At 40.6% G+C, this 19,737-nt stretch overlaps 1 protein-coding gene across 1 annotated transcript in view; it reads right to left on the bottom strand.

The window, feature by feature from the left end:
• CPAMD8 (C3 and PZP like alpha-2-macroglobulin domain containing 8) overlaps positions 1–19,737 on the bottom strand; it is a 110,919-nt gene that overhangs the window by 35,194 nt on the left and 55,988 nt on the right. Inside the window, 2 exon segments of the mRNA XM_066252643.1 lie at positions 13,646–13,747; positions 13,750–13,828. Of these exon segments, the coding sequence (XP_066108740.1) occupies positions 13,646–13,747; positions 13,750–13,828 (181 nt within the window).

The raw sequence follows: 19,737 nt of genomic DNA, 5'->3' as shown, positions 1-19,737 counted from the left end.
TTGGCCATCTGTATGTCCTCTTTGGAGAAGTGTCTATTAATTTCTTTCGTCCATTTTTTGATTGGATTGTTTGTCTTCCTGGTATTGAATTTTACAAGTTCTTTATAAATTTTGGTTATTAACCCCTTATCAGACGTATTGTCAAATATATTCTCCCATTGTGTAGTTTGTCTTTTTATTCTGTTCTTATTGTCTTTAGCTGTGGAGAAGCTTTTTAGTTTGATATAGTCCCATTTGTTTATCCTGTCTTTTATTTCACTTGCCCGTGGAGATAAATCAGCAAATATATTGCTGCAAGAGATGTCAGAGAGCTTACTGCCTACGTTTTCTTCTAAGATGCTTATGGTTTCATGGCTTACATTTAATTCTTTTATCCATTTTGAGTTTATTTTTGTGAATGGTGTAAGTTGGTAGTCTAGTTTCATTTTTTTGCAGGTAGCTGTCCAATTTTCCCAACACCATTTGTTGAAGAGGCTGTCTTTACTCCAATGTATGTTCTTACCTCCTTTGTCAAATATCAGTTGTCCATAAAAGTGTGGGTTTATTTCTGGGTTCTCTGTTCTGTTCCATTGATCTATATGCCTGTTCTTATGCCAGTATCAGGCTGTTTTGAGTACAGTGGCCTTGTAGTATAACTTGATATCCAAAAGTGTAATACCTCCCGCTTTATTCTTCCTTTTCAAGATTGCTGAGGCTATTTGTGTTCTCTTTTGGTTCCATATAAATTTTTGGAATATGTGTTCTATATCTTTGAAGTAAGTCATTGGTATTTTAATCGGTATTGCATTGAATTTATAAATTGCTTTGGGTATTATAAACATTTTAATGATGTTTATTCTTCCTAACCATGAGCACGGTATATGCTTCCACGTGTTTGTATCTTCCCGATTTCTTTTATCAATGTTTTATAATTTTCCGAGTACAAGTCTTTAATCTCCCTGGTTAAATTTATCCCTAGGTACTTTATGTTTTTGGTTGTAATGGTGAAGGGGATTGCTTCCTTAATTTCTCTTTCTGACAGTTCATTGTTAATGTATAAAAATGCCTCTGATTTCTGAGTATTCACTTTATATCCTGCCACCTTGCTGAATCCATTTATCAGGTCCAGGAGTTTTCTGACTGAGACTTTAGGGTTTTCTATATACAATATCATATCATCTGAAAATAATGATAGTTTTACTTCTTCTTTTCCAACTTGGATGCCTTTTATTTCTTTTTCTTGTCTGATTGCTGTGGCTAGGACTTCCAGAACTATGTTGAATAAGAGTGGTGAAAGGGGACACCCCTGCCTTGTTCCTGATATTAAGGAGATTGCTTTTAATTTTAGCCCATTGAGTATGTTGTTGGCTGTGAGTTTGTCATAGATGGCCTTTATCATGTTGAGGTATGTTCCCTGTATTCCCACTTTGCTTAGAGTTTTTATCATGAATGGGTGTTGGATTTTATCAAATGCTTTTTCTGCATCTATTGAAATTATCATGTGGTTTTTCTCCTTCCTTTTGTTTATGTGATGAATCATATTGATTGATTTGTAAATATTATACCAGCCTTGCCTCCCAAGAATAAATCCCACTTGATCATGGTGAATGATTTGTTTCATATATTGCTGGATCTGGTTTGCTAATATTTTGTTGAGAATTTTAGCATCTAAATTCATCAGGGATATTGGCCTATAATTTTCTTTCTTTGTGTTGTCTTTGCCTGGTTTTGAAATCAGGATTATACTTGTCTCATAAAAGGAGCTTGGAAGTCTTCCTTCCTCATGAATTTTTTGAAATAGCTTGAGAAGGATAGGAGTTAGTTCTTCTTTGAATATTTGGTAGAATTCACTTGTGAAGCCATCAGGCCCAGGACTTTTCTTTTTTTTTTTTTTTTTATAATTTTATTTTTTTAATGGGGCAACATCAATAAATCAGGATACATATATTCAAAGATAACAAGTCCAGGTTATCTTGTCGTTCAATTATGTTGCATACCCATCACTCAAAGTCAGATTGTCCTCTGTCACCTTCTATCTAGTTTTCTTTGTGCCCCTCCCCCTCCCCCTTTCCTCTCCCTTTCTCCCCTTCCCTCCATAACCACCACACTCTTATCAATGTCTCTTAGTTTCACTTTTATGTCCCACCTACGTATCGAATAATGCAGTTCTTGGTTTTTTCTGATTTACTTATTTCGCTTTGTATCATGTTATCAAGATCCCACCATTTTGCTGTAAATGATCTGATGTCATCATTTCTTATGGCTGAGTAGTATTCCATGGTGTATATGTGCCACATCTTCTTTATCCAGTCATCTATTGACAGGCTTTTTGGTTGTTTCCATGTCCTGGCCACTGTAAACAATGCTGCAATAAACATGGGGCTGCATGTGTCTTTACGTATCAATGTTTCTGAGTTTTGGGGGTATATACCCAGTAGAGGGATTGCTGGGTCATAAGGTAGTTCTATTTTCAGTTTTTTGAGGAACCACCATACTTTCTTCCATAATGGTTGTACTACTTTACATTCCCACCAACAGTGGATGAGGGTTCCTTTTTCTCCACAGCCTCTCCAACATTTGCTATTACCTGTCTTGCTAATAATAGCTAATCAAACAGGTGTGAGGTGGTATCTCATTGCAGTTTTGATTTGCATTTCTCTAATAGCTAAAGAAGATGAGCATCTTTTCATATATCTGTTGGCCATTTGTATTTCTTCCTGGGAAAAGTGTCTGTTCATATCCTCTTCCCATTATTTTTATTGGATTGTTTGTGTGTTTGTTGTTGAGTTTTATGAGTTCTTTGTATATTTTGGATATTAGGCCCTTATCTGAGCTGTTGTTTGAAAATATCATTTCCAATTTAGTTGGCTCTCTATTTATTTTGTTATCAGTTTCTCTTGCTGAGCAAAAACTTCTTAGTCTGATGTAGTCCCATTCACTAATTTTTGCCTTCACTTCTCTTGCCATTGGAGTCAAATTCATAAAATGCTCTTTAAAACCCAGGTCCATGAGTTAAGTACCTATGTCTTCTTCTATGTTCTTAATTGTTTCAGGTCTTATGTTTAGATCTTTGATCTATTTTGAGTTAATTTTAGTACAGGGGGACAAACTGTAGTCCAGTTTCATTCTTTTGTATGTGGCTTTCCAGTTTTCCCAGCACCATTTATTAAAGAGGCTTTCTTTTCTCCATTGTGTGTTGTTGGCCCCTTTATCAAAAATTATTTGACTATATATATGTGGTTTTATTTCTGGACTTTCTATTCTGTTCCATTGGTCTGAGCATCTATTTTTCTGCCAATACCATGCTGTTTTGATTGTCGTGGCCCTATAATAGAGTTTGAAGTCAGGTATTGTAATGCCCCCAGCTTCATTCTTTTTCTTTAGGATTGTTTTGGCTATTCGGGGTTTTTTATAGTTCCATATAAATCTGATGATTTTTTGCTCTATTTCTTTAAAAAATGTCATTGGAAGTTTGATGGGAATTGCATTAAGTTTGTATATTGCTTTGGGTAATATAGCCATCTTGATTATATTTATTCTTCCTAACCAAGAACAAGGTATATTCTTCCATCTCATTATATCTTTTTCGATTTCCCTTAACAATGGTTTATAGTTTTCATTATATGAGTCCTTTACATTCTTTGTTATGTTTATTCCTAAGTATTTTATTTTTTTTGTTGCAATCGTGAAGGGGATTATTCTTTTGAGTTCGTTCTCAATTGTTTCATTGTTGGCATATAGAAAGGCTATGGACTTCTGTATGTTAATTTTGTATCCTGCGACCTTACTGTATTGGCTTATTGTTTCTAGTAGTCTTTTTGTGGATTCTTTGGGGTTTTCGATGTATAGGATCATATCATCTGCAAAAAGTGATACCTTTACTTCTTCTTTTCTGATATGGATGCCTTTTATTTCTTTGTCTTGTCTGATTGCTCTGGCTAGAACCTCTAGTACCACTGTGGAGAGAGTGGACAGCCCTGTCTTGTTCCTGATTTAAGGGGGAAAGCTTTCAGTTTATATGAGTTCTTTCTCTTTTTTCCTTGGTAAGTCTTGCCAAGGGTTTGTCAATTTTATTGATCTTTTCAAAGAACCAGCTCCTTGTTCTATTAATTTTTTCTATAGTTTTTATGTTCTCTAATTCATTTATTTCTGCTCTGATTTTTATTATCTCCTTTCTTCGGCTGGTTTTGGGTTTTCCTTATTCTTCTCTTTCTAGTTCCTTAAGGTGTGAAGTTAAGTGGTTCACTTGGACTCTCTCTTGTTTGTTCATATAGGCCTGAAGTGATATGAACTTCCCTCTTATCACTGCTTTTGCTGCATCTCATAGATTCTGATATGTCGTATTGTCATTTTCATTAGTCTGTATATATCTTTTGATCTCTGCACTTATTTCTTCTTTGACCCATTCATTTTTTAAAAGTATGTTGTTTAGTTTCCACATTTTTGTGGGATATTTTCCTCTTTTTTGCAGTTGAATTCTAGTTTCAAGGCTTTATGATCAGAAAATATGCTTGGTACAACTTCGATTTTTCTGAATTTGCTAATGTTGTTTTTGTGGCCCAACATATGGTCAATTGTTGAGAATGATCCATGTACACTCGAGAAAAATGTATACTCAGTCACTTTGGGATGAAATGTCCTGTAGATGTCTATCATATCCCGTTACTCTAGTGTTTTGTTTAAGGCCACTATGTCTTTGTTGATTCTCTGTTTGGATGACTGATCTACAGCCGTCAGCGTTGTATTGAGGTCTCCAAGTATGACTGTATTTTTGTCAGTTTTTGTTTTAAGGTCAATAAGTAGCTGTCTTATATATTTTGGTGCTCCTTGGTTTGGTGCATATATATTAAGAATTGTTATGTCTTCTTGATTCAGTGTCCCCTTAGCCATTATGAAATGGCCATTTTTGTCTCTAAGTGCTTTTGCTGTCTTATAGTCAGCATTATCAGATATGAGTATTGCTACACCTGCTTTTTTTGGATGTTATTTGCTTGGAGTACTGTTTTCCAGCCTTTCACTTTGAATTTGTTTTTATCCTTGTTACTTAGATGAGTTTCCTGTAGGCAGCATACAGTTGGATTTTCTTTTTTAATCCATTCTGCTACTCTGTGCCTTTTTATTGGTGAGTTTAATCTGTTTACATTTAGTGTAATTATTGACACTTATGAGTTCCCTATTGCCATTTTATATCTTACTTTCTGTTAGTTTTGTGTCTTGTTTGATCCTTCTCTTTCGTTTTTCTATCTTTTGTATTTATTTAGTTGTATTCCATACATCTTTCCTCTGTTGCTATCTTTTTTATCTCATGTGCTTCTGTGGTGGTTTTTTCAATGGTGGTTACCATTAAGTAATGAAAAGGGTTCCTACCCTGTTCATTGTAGCGCACTATTTTGTGAGTACTTTTGCACTCCATCGTCCTTTGCTACTGTTAATCTCCATCTTCTCCCCCCCTTTCTTTTTGTTGTTGTCACAGTTTAAATTTGGTTTTGTTGTGTTCTTCTTGGAGCTTTTACTTGTGGCTTTGTTTTTTTTTATTTGTATCTGATTGGAGAACCCCCTTTAGTAATTCCTGGAGTGGGGGTTTTCTGATGCTAAATTTCCTCATCTTTTCTGTATCTGTGAATGTTTTTATTTCTCCTTCATATTTGAAGGATAGCTTTGATGGGTATAGTATTCATGGCTGAAAGTTCCTCTCTTTCAGGACTTTAAATATTGGGGTCCACTCTCTTCTAGCTTGTAGAGTTTCTGCTGAGAAATCTGATGATAATCTAATGGGCCTTCCTTTATATGTTGTATTCTTCTTTTCCCTGGCTGCCTTGAGAATTTTTTTTGTTGTTGTTGTTGGTTTGTGCCAATTTCATTATGATATGCCTTGGAGTAGGTTTGTTGGGGTTAAGAAAACTCAGAGTTCTGTTTGCTTCTTGAATTTGAGGCTTTAGTTCTTTCCATAGGCTTGGGAAGTTCTCATCTATTATTTGTTTGAGTATGTTCTCCATTCCATTTTCTCTCTCTTCTCCCTCTGATATACCTATTATTCTTATGTTATTCTTTTTGATGGAGTCAGATAATTCTTGTAGGGCTATCTCATTTTTTTAATTTTTGAGTCTCTTTCTTCTTCTCTCTGTTGTGCCTCAAGTTGCTTGTCTTCTATTTCACTAATCCTCTCTTCTATCTGACCTGTTCTATTAGCTAAGCTTGTTACTTCGTTTTTTAGCTCGTGAATTGAGTTTTTCATCTCTGTTTGATTTGTTTTATAGTTTCAATTTCCTTGGACATATATTCTTTGTGTTCATTGAGTTGTTTTCTGAGCTCCCTAAATTGCCTTTCTGTGTTTTCTTGTATATCTCAGAGGATTTTTAGGATTTCTATCTTGAATTCTCTGTCATTTAGCTCCAAGGTTTCCAATATATTAAATTTTTTCTCCATAGATTTTTCCTTATCTAGCTGTGTTACTTCTCTTTCTTTTGTATCCATGATATTTGATTTTCTCTTCCTTGATGGCATCTGAGGGTGGTTTTGTTGATAGTGTTAATGAGATTTAATAAAGAATAAAAAGTTAAAAAAATAAAAAATCGAAAAGAGTTGGTTTTTTAAAAAAAATTAATAATGAAATAAATAAAGATAAAATAAAATCAAAATTTTAAAAAAAGGAAATTATTCCCCCCCCTCCTTTTTCTTCTCCTCTCCTCTCCCCTCTTTCTTGATAAAATCTTGTGGTGAACTGTGAATTATAACAAACAATGCCTGTAATGGAGGGCCTGAATTGGGGAAAAGTAATAAAGGGGCAAAAAAAAAAAGAAAGAAAGCAAGGAAGAAAAAAGAAGGGGGTATAGACCCACAAAAAGCAAATAAGGAAAAAATTTGGGTCAAGAATAAAATGATTTGCTTTTAGGTGTTGGTTGACTAAGAGTTATGATGAGAGGAATAAGAGGGAAACAGAAAAATGGGGGGACAAATTAAAAAATTACTATTGTATTTAGTGGAACAAGAACTAGATAAAATGGAGAGCCAGGGATGGGAGCACTGCTAGTGAGTTAAAAAGGTGAAGTAAAAACCCCCCAAAATGCCACAAACATAAGTTTGAGTCCCAGATAAGATAATTTGTTTGTTATTGAGGTTTGAATGAGAGGAGATGTAAAGGAGAAAGGAAGAAACTAATATAGAGGGAGAAAAGAAAGAGAGAGAGAGAAAAAAAGGGAACCACTAAAAGAAGAAAAAAGAAAAAAGAGGAGAGAGAGAGAGAGAGAGAGTTAAGGGTTTTGGAGTGCAACCCTCATAGAGAGAAAGGAAGAGGAAAGAAAAGATAATGGGAGATGTAACACTTATGGGTAGTGTAGTTCAAGGAGAGGAGAGAGTAAGACCGGCAGAGAGTTAATCGGCCAAATTGGAGGAGGAAAAAAAATATCAAGAATGAAGATAAGAGAAACAAACGAACAAATATAATAAAATGGGATAGGTTATAAAGTCTGCAGATTATTCTTGATTTTGAGAGGTTATCTTCTTGCTTTTTCTTTTCTCTCCCTCTTCCTGGTCGGTGACTCTGTACCCTGGGTTCTGCCCCTTTGGCACGCTCAGGTAGAGGTTTGCAGTTGATAAGTCTCTATGGCGATGTCATGTATTGTACTCATGTAATGAGTCTCATTGGCAGTCGAGGCTCATTAGCATTTATAGGCTCCGACAGTGAGAGAGTCCATGTTCCTGGAGCCTTTCTCCTAGTCTTTCCTTCCTCAATTAGTAGCCTGATAATCCAGCTATGGGGTTGCTGCTGCCTCTGCCTGGATAGTAAGAGGCTCAAAGAGCTGGCAACTCCCCACTCTATTTCCACTCAGCACAGGGCTCTGGGTAAGGCTTAGTCAGTCAGAGCTGCTAGCATAATCAGGTGGGGTTTCCGCCCACTCAAAGACCTCTGGCTCTGCCACTCTGTCCAGTAACACAGTCGGGCGCTCACTCCCGGGGCGCTTGGAGGAAACTCTTGCTCACTATCTGCGCGCACAGACCAGGATATCCGGCCGGCAGTCTCACGCTCTGAGTGAAACCCCCAACTGCATGGAAAAGTTCCAGCGTTGGAATTGGCTCTCGTTCCGTCCCCGTGCGTGGCTTTTGCAAGGTGCTGGGGCGGCCCAAGATTCCGCTTTGGCCCACACAAAGGCCCCTGACTCTGCCCCTCTGAGCGATAACACGGGTGCGAGCTGCCGAGGCACTTGGAGGAATCTCTCGCTATCTGTGCGCACAGACCAGGATATCAGACCGGCCATGTTTCCCTCTCAGTGAAACCCCCACCAGCATGGAAAAGTTCCACTGTTGGAATTAGTTCTCGCTCCCTCCCGTGTGCGGCTTTCCCAGGGCACTGGGGCTGCCCAGAGATTCCGCTTTCAGCCCACACAAAGGCCTCTGACTCTGCCTCTCTGTGAGGTAACACGGGCACCCACTCCCGGGGCTTTAGAAGAAATCTCTTGCCCACTATCTGCGCGCACCGACCAGGAGATCCGGTAAAATGGCTGCCCCGCTTGTCTTTCTTTGTCTGGGTTTGGCACGAGTGTTAGCTTGTATTGCCCAGGTTGCCACAGGAATAGTTTTTCCTCGGCTTGGATCTCCGTGCCACAGCCTGGTTCGGCCGTTTGTGCTGCGGCCTGGATCTATTCAGCCCCTTTGCCCGCCTCAGTTTCTATATTCACAGTTCCCAGAGAAAGCCGCCCTGTTTAGGTTAGTGAGGAAGGCGGAGCATTTCTGACTCCCTATTTCCATCGGGGTTTGGTTATATATTTAGCCAATTTTTTGCTCGACCATACCTTCGGGTGTATTGCGAAACATCTGGAGGCTCCAAGGATAGGTTTTTCTGTTTCTGGTTGAAGATCTTGTTCAGTTTTGGGGGAGATTTATCAGTATCACTTCCTACCCCGCCATTACTCTGACGTCATCCATCGGACTTTTCTTTTTGGGGAGTTTTTTTATAACTGTTTCAATCTTATTTGTTGTAGTTGATCTGTTTAGGTTTTCTGATTCTTCCAGATTAATTTTTGGAAGATTATATGTTTCAAGGAATTTGTCCATTTCATCTAGGTTGTCTAGTTTTTGGCATACAGTTCTTCATAGTATTTTCTTACAATATTTTGTAATTCTGTTGTGTCAGTTGTTATTTCTCCACTCTCATTTCTAATTTTGTTTATTTGAGTCCTCTCTCTTTTTTTCTTGGTGAGTCTGGTTACAGGTTCATCAATCTTGTTTACCTTTTCAAAGAACCAGCTCCTGATTTCATTGATCCTCTGTATTGCTTCTTTAGCCTCTATGTCATTTATTTCTGCTCTGATCTTTATTATTTCCTTCCTTCTACTACCTCTGGGCTTTACTTGCTTTCTTTTTCTAGTTCTTTTAGATGCACGGTCAAGTTGTTTATTTGAGCTTTTTCTAGCTTCTTAAGGTATGCCTGTAGTGCTATGAACTTCCCTCTCAGGACTGCTTTTGCTGTGTCCCATAAATTTTGAGTTGATGTATGCTCGTTATCATTCGTTTCTAGAAATTTTTTTTATCTCTTCTTTTATCTCATTGTTAACCCATTTGTTATTTAATAACATGCTATTTAGTTTCCAAGTGTTTGCTTATTTTTCCGTTTTTCTGTTGTGGTTGTTTTCTAGTTTCATGCCATTGTGATCAGAGAAAGTGCTCGATATGATTTCAATCTTCTTAAATTTGTTGAGACCGCTTTTATGCCCTAACATGTGGTCTATCCTAGAGAATGTACCATGAGCACTTGAAAAGAATGTATATTCTGCTGCTTTAGGGTAAAAGGTTCTGAAGATATCTATTAAATCGAGTTGATCTAATATGTTCTTTAAGTCTGCTGTTTCTTTGCTAATTTTCTTTCTTGAAGATCTATCTAGTGATGGTAGTGGGGTATTTAAATCCCCTACTATTATAGTATTGCTATCTCGCCCTTTAAATCCATCAAAGTCTGCTTTATATATTTAGGTGCTCCTATATTAGGTGCATAGATATTTATAACAGTTATATCTTCCTGTTGGATTGCTCCCTTTATCATTATGTAGTGACCTTCTGTATCTCTTACTTTGTTTTACAGTCCATTTTGTCTGATATAAGTATTGCTACCCCAGCTTTTTTTTCATTTCTATTTGCGTGAAATATTTTTTTCCATCCTTTTACCTTCAGTCTATGTGCATCTTTTGTTTTAACCTGTCTCCTGTAGACAGCATATGTATGGGTTCTGTTTTCTTATCCACGCAGCTACCCTATGCTGTTTGATCAGATCATTTAAACCATTTACATTTAAGGTTATTATTGATATGTAGTTGTTTATTGCCATTTTATTCTTTAAAACTGTATTCCTCTTTTGCTATATTCTTTTTCTCCTTTGATCTGTTTACAACAGGCCCCTTAGCATTTCTTGCAGCCTTGGTTTGGTTGTATTGAATTCCTTGAGGTTTTTTTTTGTCTAGAAAGCTTTCTATTTCTCCTTCAATTTTAAACGATAGCTTTGCTGGATAAAGTAGTCTTGGTTGTAGGCTCTTGTTCTGCATTACTTTGAATATTTCTTGCCATTCCCTTCTGGCCTCAAGTGTTTCTGTTGAAAAGTCAGAAGTCATCCTTCTGGGGGCTCCTTTGTAGGTGATAGTCTTTTTTTCCTCTAGCAGCTTTTAATATTTTCTGTTTATCACTTTGCTTTGGTGTTGTAATTATGATAGGTCTTGGTGTAAGATTTCTTTGGGTTTCTCTTTAATGGAGTTCTCTGTGCTTCTTGAACTTGTGAGATGTTTTCTTGCCTTAATTGAGGGAGGTTTTCAGCTATGATATGTTTGAACAAAGTCTCTATCCCTTGTTCTTTCTCTTTTTCTTCAGGAACCCTTATGATGCAGATGTTATTTCTCTTCATGTTGTCACAGAGCTCTCTTAGAGATTCCTCAGACTTTTTGAGTCTCTTTTCTTTTTTCTGCTCTGCTTTTGTGCCTTTATTTATCTTGTCCTCTATCTTGCTGATTCGATTCTCAGCTTCATCCATCCTGCTTTTAATTCCTTCCATTGTGTTCTTCATTTCTGATATTATATTTGTCATTTCTGACTGATTCTTTTTTATTATTTCAATGTCCTTTTTTATATTTGCGATCTCTTTATTTAGGTGATTGTAATGACCATCTATTGTTGTTCTAATATCTTTGAGCATCCTAACAATCATTTTAAACTCTGCATCTGGTAATTTGGTTATATCTGACTCATTCAGGTCCTTTTCTGGGGATCTCTCTTGATTCATTTGTGTTGCATTTCTTTGCCTCCTTATTTTGTCTGTGTAAAAGAAGGTTTGGCCACTGGAGTCCACTGGGTGTGGTCTCTGTATTCCCTAGGTGTGGTCTGTCTGCAGGCCCTCCACCTCCTCTGCTGTTGCTGTCTAGTGTGTTCAGGTATGGGCGTTGCTAGTGCCTGCCCACTGGGGCTGTTGCTGTGGTTTCTGCCTCTCCTTCATGGGAGTGGCTGTGATCACGTGCTCGGGTGTACAAGCCTCGGTGGCCTTGGCCTTAGCCCCGCCCCTGCGGGTGGCATTATGCTTGGCCCTGAGGGCAGGGGTGAGCACCTTTGCTCAGCTGCGGGTTTCCACCTGATTCTGGGCTTTCACCCCGCCCTTGCAGGAGGAGCCTGCCCTGGGACAGCTGCAAGCCTTGGCTCCACAGGCCGGATAGGGCTACATGCCCACGCTCAGTAGCGGGACTCCACCTGTTCTGGTCCTTTGAGCCAGCTCCCAAGTCAGGCCACAAGCCTCAGTTCCATGGGCGGGGCAAGGCTGTGCTCCTGCACCCTTGCTCAAGGGTGGGTCTCTGCCCTTTCCAGGCTCCTGCCCTTCCCCCGCAGGCTGGGTTGCAGGTGGCCCACAGCTGGGCTTGACCACCTTTGCATGTCTCCTCCTCCTCAGCTGGGCAAGACTGAGCTCACACCTGGGCCTCAGTGGTGGCCAGCCGGCTTCTGCCCTTGCTGACAGAACCGCACTTCTGCATCCTGCCACTGCCCACCCTCGGGTGAGCCCTCAGCCGTGTGGGTGGAGGCGCTGCAGCTCAGACTCTAACACTCACTACTGTAGTCCAGAAAGCTCCCTCCTTCTAAGCAACTCTGCTCTGAGTGCCATGGGAGAGCTTGTTTGGCTGGTGTCCTGCTTCCCTTTGCTGGTATTGCTGTTTCCAGGGGAAATATTCACTTCAGATTTGGGGAGTGACTCGTCCCAGAGGTTAGGGTGGCTGTCTCTCAAAATGTTTCTCCCTGTGCCTCCTAGATTACATTCTCTTCCTGCTACTCTGGTCCTCTCCTCTCTCCCCGTCCCCTAGAGCCCCAGGTGAGTGGTTGTGAGAAAGGTTTTCTGCACTGTCCCTTTAAGAAGAATCCTGGGTCTGAGAAATCAGTATCTTTCTCACAAACAGTATCCTGTCTTGTTTCTAGCTAAATAGTGTCCATACACCTCTTCAGGCTCTGGAGCTGCAGGCTGGGGCTTTGTTCCTGGGGCTCAGGACCTTCCTCTTTCTGCTAAACTCACTTCCTGCCACGGGAGTCTCTCCCAGCTGCCGTTTGTGCTGGGGAGCTGGGCAGCCCTCTCCACGTTTCCGCTTTTCCTACCAGTCTCAGTGTGGCTTCTTCAGTGTTCCTTGGTTGAAGAGTCCTCTTACTTTAGTCCAAAATTGGTTTATCCAGATGATGATTCTTAAAATTAATTTGTAATCCACCTTGGTTCTGGGAGGTGGAAGTTGGTACGTCCACCTACTCCATCGCCATCTTGTCTTCTCCCCAGAGGCAGATTTAATGGTGGGTGCACTGGGCGCTTGCCCTGGGTCCCGACTTCTGAAGGGCCCCACAAATCCCAATTTTATTTATTTATTATTTTTTATAAGGCTGAGAAAGAACCACTGAGTGGTCTTCCACAGACTCTTTTTATTTATTTATTTATTTATTCATTTCAGAGAGGAGAGACAGAAAGAGAGAGAAAGAGAAGGGGGGAGGAGCAGGAAGCATCAACTCCCATATGTGCCTTGACCAGGCAAGCCCAGGGTTTCAAACCGGTGACCTCACTGTTCCAGGTCAACACTTTATCCACTGCGCCACCACAGGTCAGGCTAAAACCCCAACTTTAAACTTTTTTCTAATGACACCAAGTTTGGTTTTATATGTGCAATTTTAACATTAATAGTACATAATATTTTATTTATTTTAAAATATGGTTAACATGGGAAAAAACATGGTTAACATGTATTTTTCTTATCCCTATTTCTCTTTTTTTTAAGGGGCCCAATATTTTCTTCTGCTCCTAGGCCTCAACCGACCTTAATCTGCCTCTGAGGAAAAGGACACCTAGGTGGGGGAATAGCCTGTGCAAAGGCAGGTCAGGGGCTGGCAGAAGGCAACATAGCAGAGTGTGTGCCAGTGCAGGAGCCCAGCCTGTTTCTGGCCTGCCCCAGTACCCAGAAGGTACATAGTAAGGATAGCCTTGAGAGGACCTCTCCATCTTAAGCAGCTGGTCACTCCTGCCATCTTGGCCCCAGCCCCTTCTTACCAGGGATATGTGCCCTGAGGCAGGCTCCCTTCTTAGCTGTGTCTGGCTTACCTCCCCTTTCTGGGATGCCTGTCCCAGTTTCAGTGGTTCAGAGACAGAGCAGAACCTTCAGCATGCAGCCTGGCTCACCTGTCTCAGAAAGGTGTGTTAAGTGAATCGGTTTCTCCAGGGCCACCCACGAGCTCCTCTGCTGGGTGATGTGGGCGGGTTGCTGGCCTGAGAGCACAATGTGCCCCGTGCAACCATCTCATAGTACAGTGTGAAATTGCAGGGACATGTGGACTTCACAGAAAAATGAGCTTCTTCCCCAACCTGCAGAAAACACAGCATGGCAGGCCCTTCCTGGTACCCACTGTCTGGTACCAATGCCACAGCCCACCGAGAGAGATGGCCACTTTAGGGCCACAGGAAGTCTGGAAAGGCTCAGGGAGGAGTGCTGGCCTCAAGGCATGTCACCTGGTGTCCTGCCCTGGCTGTGTCCAGGTTCCCTTGGCAGCCTCAGCTGCTGCTCTGTACATGGAGTTTAACTGTACATGAAAAATGATCATGGAAGCTCTCAGTGAAGTGTTGTGTAGTAAAGAATTGAACGTGGTTCAGAGAGAGATCTGGCCTTTGCCCCTGGCTCCTAATAGGTGATCTCTAAGCCACTGAAATGTCATTCCTAATAAGTATCTTTCGTTTATCTATGGTCTTGGACTATACCAGATAGTGACAATATGATTTATGGTGGCAGCTATGAGCCATGCTCTATCAGTTTGACCTCTGGAGGGGCTGGGACTGAGGCCAGCCATGTAGTGGTCAGCTATGTCTATGTAACTTACCCCCAGTAAAAACTCTGGCACTGCCTGACCTGTGGTGGCGCAGTGGATAAAGCGTTGACTTGGAATGCTGAGGTTGCCGGTTCAAAACCCTGGGCTTGCCTGGTCAAGGTACATATGGGAGTTGAAGCTTCCTGCTCCTCCCCCCTTCTGTCTGTCTGTCTGTCTGTCTCTCTCTCTCTCTCAATCTCTCTCTCTCTCCTCTAAAATGAATAAATAAATAAAAATAATTTTAAAAAACCCCGCTGGCACTGAGGTTCAGATGAGCATCCTAGTTGGCAGTACACCATGCATGCTGTCACACATAATTGCTGGGAAAGTAATACAGTCCATGACTCCATAGAGAGAGGACAATCTGAAGTTCACATTCAGAACTTTCCTGGACCCTGCTTCTTTCCTAGGCTGATTTTAATCTGTACCTTTTACTGTAACAAACTGTGACTGTGAGTATGACAGCTTTCAGTGATTCTGTGAATTTCCCCTTGAAATTAAAAAACCTGAGGATGGTTTGGGGCCCCTCAAACTCTACAATTGGTGTCAGGAGGGATGGTAGTCTTGCAAGTGCCAATGCTGGTAGTGAGCTAGCCCTTCTCACTGAATATGCACTTGACACATTGGGTTCTCCCATTATCTCCAAGTTTCCAGAAGAGGAAACTGAGGCTCCATCCCTTCCCCGTGTCAGTGGGTGGTAGGGGCAGGATTCTAACCCAGGCAGGCTGATGTCAGAACCCCCTGCTTAATCACCTAGTTGCCCTTCTTCCTTGTGTTACAGCTGAGACTGCCCAGGTACTATGACCTCCCTGGTGGCTTGCAGCATAACCATGTCCAATACTGAAGCCGCAGGCTGTGTGGGAAGTCGTCCCTTGGGCCTTTGCCCCAGAGGCTCTCTCCTGTGCCCATGTTTTGCAGTCCATGAGTCTCCTCAAACATCTGATTTCCCAGGGGAGAGAAACCTGTGCTGGCTGGTGAGTCTCATTCTTATTGTGGCCTTTGGGCAAGTAATTTAACCTTTCTGAGCTTCAATTCCCCCATGTGTAAAATAAGGTCATATCTCCTGGACAGAAAGTCCCGAGGATCCAATGAGATAATAATGGTGCTATGCTCCTCACCACATTTGGTCACTGTAAGTGGTTAACAAATATCACTTTACCTCCCCCTGAAGATGAGAATAGGCTGTCTACGGAGCTGGCCCAAAGGCACTCCCATGGCCAAATCTGAGAAATTTGTGCAGCAAAAAGAAGAGTGAACTCTTCAAAGGTGTAAAGGTCATTAAAGACAAGGAAAGGCCCTGGCTGGTTTTCTCAGTGGATAGAGCATCAGCCCAGTATGTGGGTGTCCCGGGTTCAATCACCACTCAGGGAACACATGAGAAGTGATCATCTGCTTCTCTTCCCCTTCCTCTCCCCCTTCCTCTCCCCCTTCTCTCCCCTTTCCCCTCCTGCACCCAGTGGCTCGATTGGTTCGAGTGTTGGCCCTGGGTGGTGAGGATAGGTTAGTTGATTCGAGCACTGGCCCCAGGGGTTTCTAGGTGGCTCCTGGTAGATGCATGCAGGAGGAGTTTATTTCTCTATCTCCCCTCCACTCACTTAAAAAAAATAGATGAAGAAAGCCTGAGAAGCCATCAGGAGGAGACAAGACACATGTGGGATCCTGAATGACATAGAAAAGGTCATGAATGGAAAAACTGGAAAATTTTTTTTTAAAAATTAGAGAAATCCAAGTAAAGTTTAAACACTGGTTTAGTTAACAATAATGTCCAACGTTAATTTTTTAGTTTTGACAAATGTATCATGGTTTTATAAGATGTTAACATTAGCAGGAAGCCTATCAAAATGCCAATGGCCTTTTTTGCCAAAATGGAAAAGCTGACTGTAATGTTCACGTGGAAATGGAAAGGACCCAGGACAACCAAAACAATCTCGAAAAGAACAAAGTTGGAAGATACACACTTGATGATTTCAAAACTTAGTACAGAGCTATAGTAATCAAGACAATGTGGTAATAGCATCAGGATAAATGGATAGATAAATGAGATAGAACTGAGTGTAGAAATAAACCTATATATCCATAGCTTAGTGATTTTCTTTTCTTTTTAATTAAAAGAATTTTAATTAATTTGAGAGAGAGAGGAAAGGAGAAAGAACATTGATTTGTTGTTCTTTATATTTATGCATTCATTGGTTGATTCCTGTATGTGCCCTGAGTGGGGATTGAACCTGTAACCTTGGTGTATTGGGACAATGCTATAACCAACTGAGCTACCCAGCCAGGGCCCTAGTGATTTTCAGTGAAGGTGTTGAGGCCACTCAACAGGAAAAGAACAGTCTTTCCAACAAATGATGTAAAAAACTGAAATTGGATCTTAACTTACATCATATACAAAAATTAACTGGAAAGAATACAAAAAGTTAAATGTAAGTTTTGTGGGTGACGTCCGAGAAATGACACCATGAGGAACACTCTCAATATTTCCCCTTAAATTTCAACAGCTAAACACAGAGGGGAAAAAATCTCAGGAGCACCTGAAATATACATACATCAGACAAAGGTATGATTGGGCAAAAAGTTGGCTGAATATATAATCCACTCTGAAGGAAATAAGAGAATAGATATTTCGCTTTCCTCACTGATCTGAGGAAAGGGTGCTTTTGTTTGGAGCCGTGCGAGGTGGAGAGCCTGAGTTAGAGGGGAAGGAGCTCAAACAGAAGAAAGAATATACCAGCTCTGCCTGGGATCACAGAAGCAGGGTGCGCAAACAGGTGGCGAGCTCCACCTAAAATTACCAGTGTAGGGTGCCCACATGAGCCAGTGCCAGCATCTTGTGCATTCCCGGCTCCACGATCACCAGCGATATGCAAGTGGCTCTACCTAGCATCACTGGTGTGGGCGCATGCATGCACACAGGCTGGAGGCTTAGCCTGCGATTATCAGCGATAGGCACTTGCCTGGGCTGTTGCCAGCGTCTTTTTGCATTCCCAGCTCCGCTCCACCATCACCAGCGCGGGGTGCGTGCATGGGCCAAAATCTTTGGCCTGAGACTGCAGGGACTGGGTGCCTCTGTAGGGCAGATGCAGGCTTCTCAGTGCATTCCCAGCTCTGACTGAGATCACAGGTGCTGAGCACCTGAGTGGGCAGGTGCATTGCTGGAGTCCTGGGAGCTGGGCATACACATGGCTTACTGCAGGCTACCAAACTGTCCATGAGGGAGAAGCCAGTGGAGATTAGACCCGTGGCATGCTCAGGTGTGCTAGACCTGCCCATGGGCCCATAGGAAGGTGCTTGATCTGCAATTGGCTCCCAGCCCTGCCTGCTCTCGCTGGCAGCTCTGGTTGCCACTGCCTTACCCAGAACTGTGCTTTGAATGGTACTGGAGGAAGGACCTGGCTGCTCTTAGAACCTCTTGTTCTACAGACAGTGGATGGGGCGAACCTCACAGCTAAGTCCCCAGGCGGCTAGCTCAGGTGGGAGGGACATGGGGGAGAGGCACCTGGAAAACTGAGACTGCCATTGTTAGAGACTTAAAGCCCTAACAAGCCCCACCTACCAATGGGACTGAGGGCCTGCCTATGTCATTGCCACAGTGACACACCAAGGGACCTCTGTCTAAGAGCCCCACAGGAGCAAAACTTCTAGTACAGCGCCACCTGCCGAAAAAAAGGAAGAAGTTACTTCTCAAAACTAGGAAAAAAATTACATTTTTATAACTTTTTTTTTCATTTTGGTCATTTCATCTTCTTTCCTTTTCCTTTTGAATTTCATTATCCATAGTTGTTACATTTTTCACTTTTGTTTTTGGTGAGGGTTTCATTTCAGAAAACTTTTTTTTCCCTATTTTTTCTCTCCTCCCATTTCTTCTCTTTTTTCTTCTTTTTTCACTTTTTTTCCCCTCTCATTCAATAATCATGTATCATCAAATTATTATATTTTGGACTCATATTTTTCTTTGTGGCATCTTGCTTGTTTTTTACTTCATTTTTTTCTCTCTTTTGTCATTTTTTCTCAGTTCCTACTCCTTGTTCTCTATAATTTTTGTTACACTTATCATTATAGAATTTTCATTTTTTCACTGTATTTTTCAATTTTTATTTTTTAATTATCTCTTATTAGTGTTATTAACAATACCACTCTCAAATGCCTTTTTTTAAGGAAAAAGAAATCAAACATCATGGATACAAAAGACAGAAATGTAGCTCAGATAGATGATGAAAAAATCTCCAGAAAAAAATTTCAACTACATGGAAACCTTGGAGTTAAATGACAGATAATTCAAAATTAAAGTCATAAAAATACTCAGTGAAATACAAGAAAGCTTGGAAAGGCAATTTAGAGAGCTCAAAAAACAATTTAATGAACAAAAATACTTCACCAAGAAAATTAAAACTATAAAAAAGAACCAAACAGAGATGAAAAACAAGCTTAGCTAATAGAACAGGCCAGACAGATGAGATAATTAGTGATATAGAAGACAGGCAACTAGAAATACTACAGAGAGAATAGGAGAGAGACTTACAAATTAAAAATTATGAGAAAGCACTGCAGGAACTGTCTGACTCTATCAGAAAGAGCAACATAAGAATAATGGGTATATCATAAGGAGAAGAGAGGGAAAAAGGAATGGAGAACATATTCAAACAAATAATCAATGAGAACTTCCCAAGCCTTGGAAAGAATTAGAGCCTCAAATCCAAGAAGCAAACAGAACACTGAGTTACCTTAACCCAAACAGACCTACTCCAAGGCACATCACAATGAAATGATCACAAACCAATGACAAAAAATCCTCAAGGCAACCAGGGAAAAGAAGAATACAACATATAAAGGAAGGCTCATTATGCTATCATCAGATTTCTCAGCAGAAACTCTACAAGCCAGAAGAGAGTGGACCCCAATATTAAAAATACTGAAAGAGAGGAACTTCCAGTCAAAAATACTATATGCATCAAAGTTATCCTTCAAATATGAAGGGGAAATAAAATCATTCACAGATATAGCAATGAGGGAATTTATCACCAGAAAACTCCCACTTCAGGAAATAATAAAGGGGGTTATCCAATCAGTTACAAAAAAACAAAACAAAACAAAATCACAAGTAAAAGCTCCAACAAGATCACAATAAAAACAAGAATAATCTGTGATAACAAAAACAAAAAAGGGGAGAGGATAAAGATTAGCAGTAACAAAGGAGGATGAAGTGCAGAAGCACTCATGAGATAATGTACTACAATGAATATGATACATATTATTTTAATTACCTAATGGTAACCACCTCTGAAAAAACCACTAAAGAAACATATGGCTTAAAAAAAGAAGAAACAGAGGAAGATGTATAGAATACAACCAAACAAAAACAAATGACAAAAAAAAAAGAAGAACCAAATAAGAAACAGAGCTATCAAAAAGCAA

Source organism: Saccopteryx bilineata, chromosome 1 (assembly GCF_036850765.1).
Source record: "Saccopteryx bilineata isolate mSacBil1 chromosome 1, mSacBil1_pri_phased_curated, whole genome shotgun sequence".
NCBI classification, from domain to species: Eukaryota; Metazoa; Chordata; class Mammalia; order Chiroptera; family Emballonuridae; genus Saccopteryx; species Saccopteryx bilineata.
The sequence above is the reverse complement of the archived record's forward strand: the minus strand, read 5'-3'. Positions and strand labels throughout refer to the sequence as shown.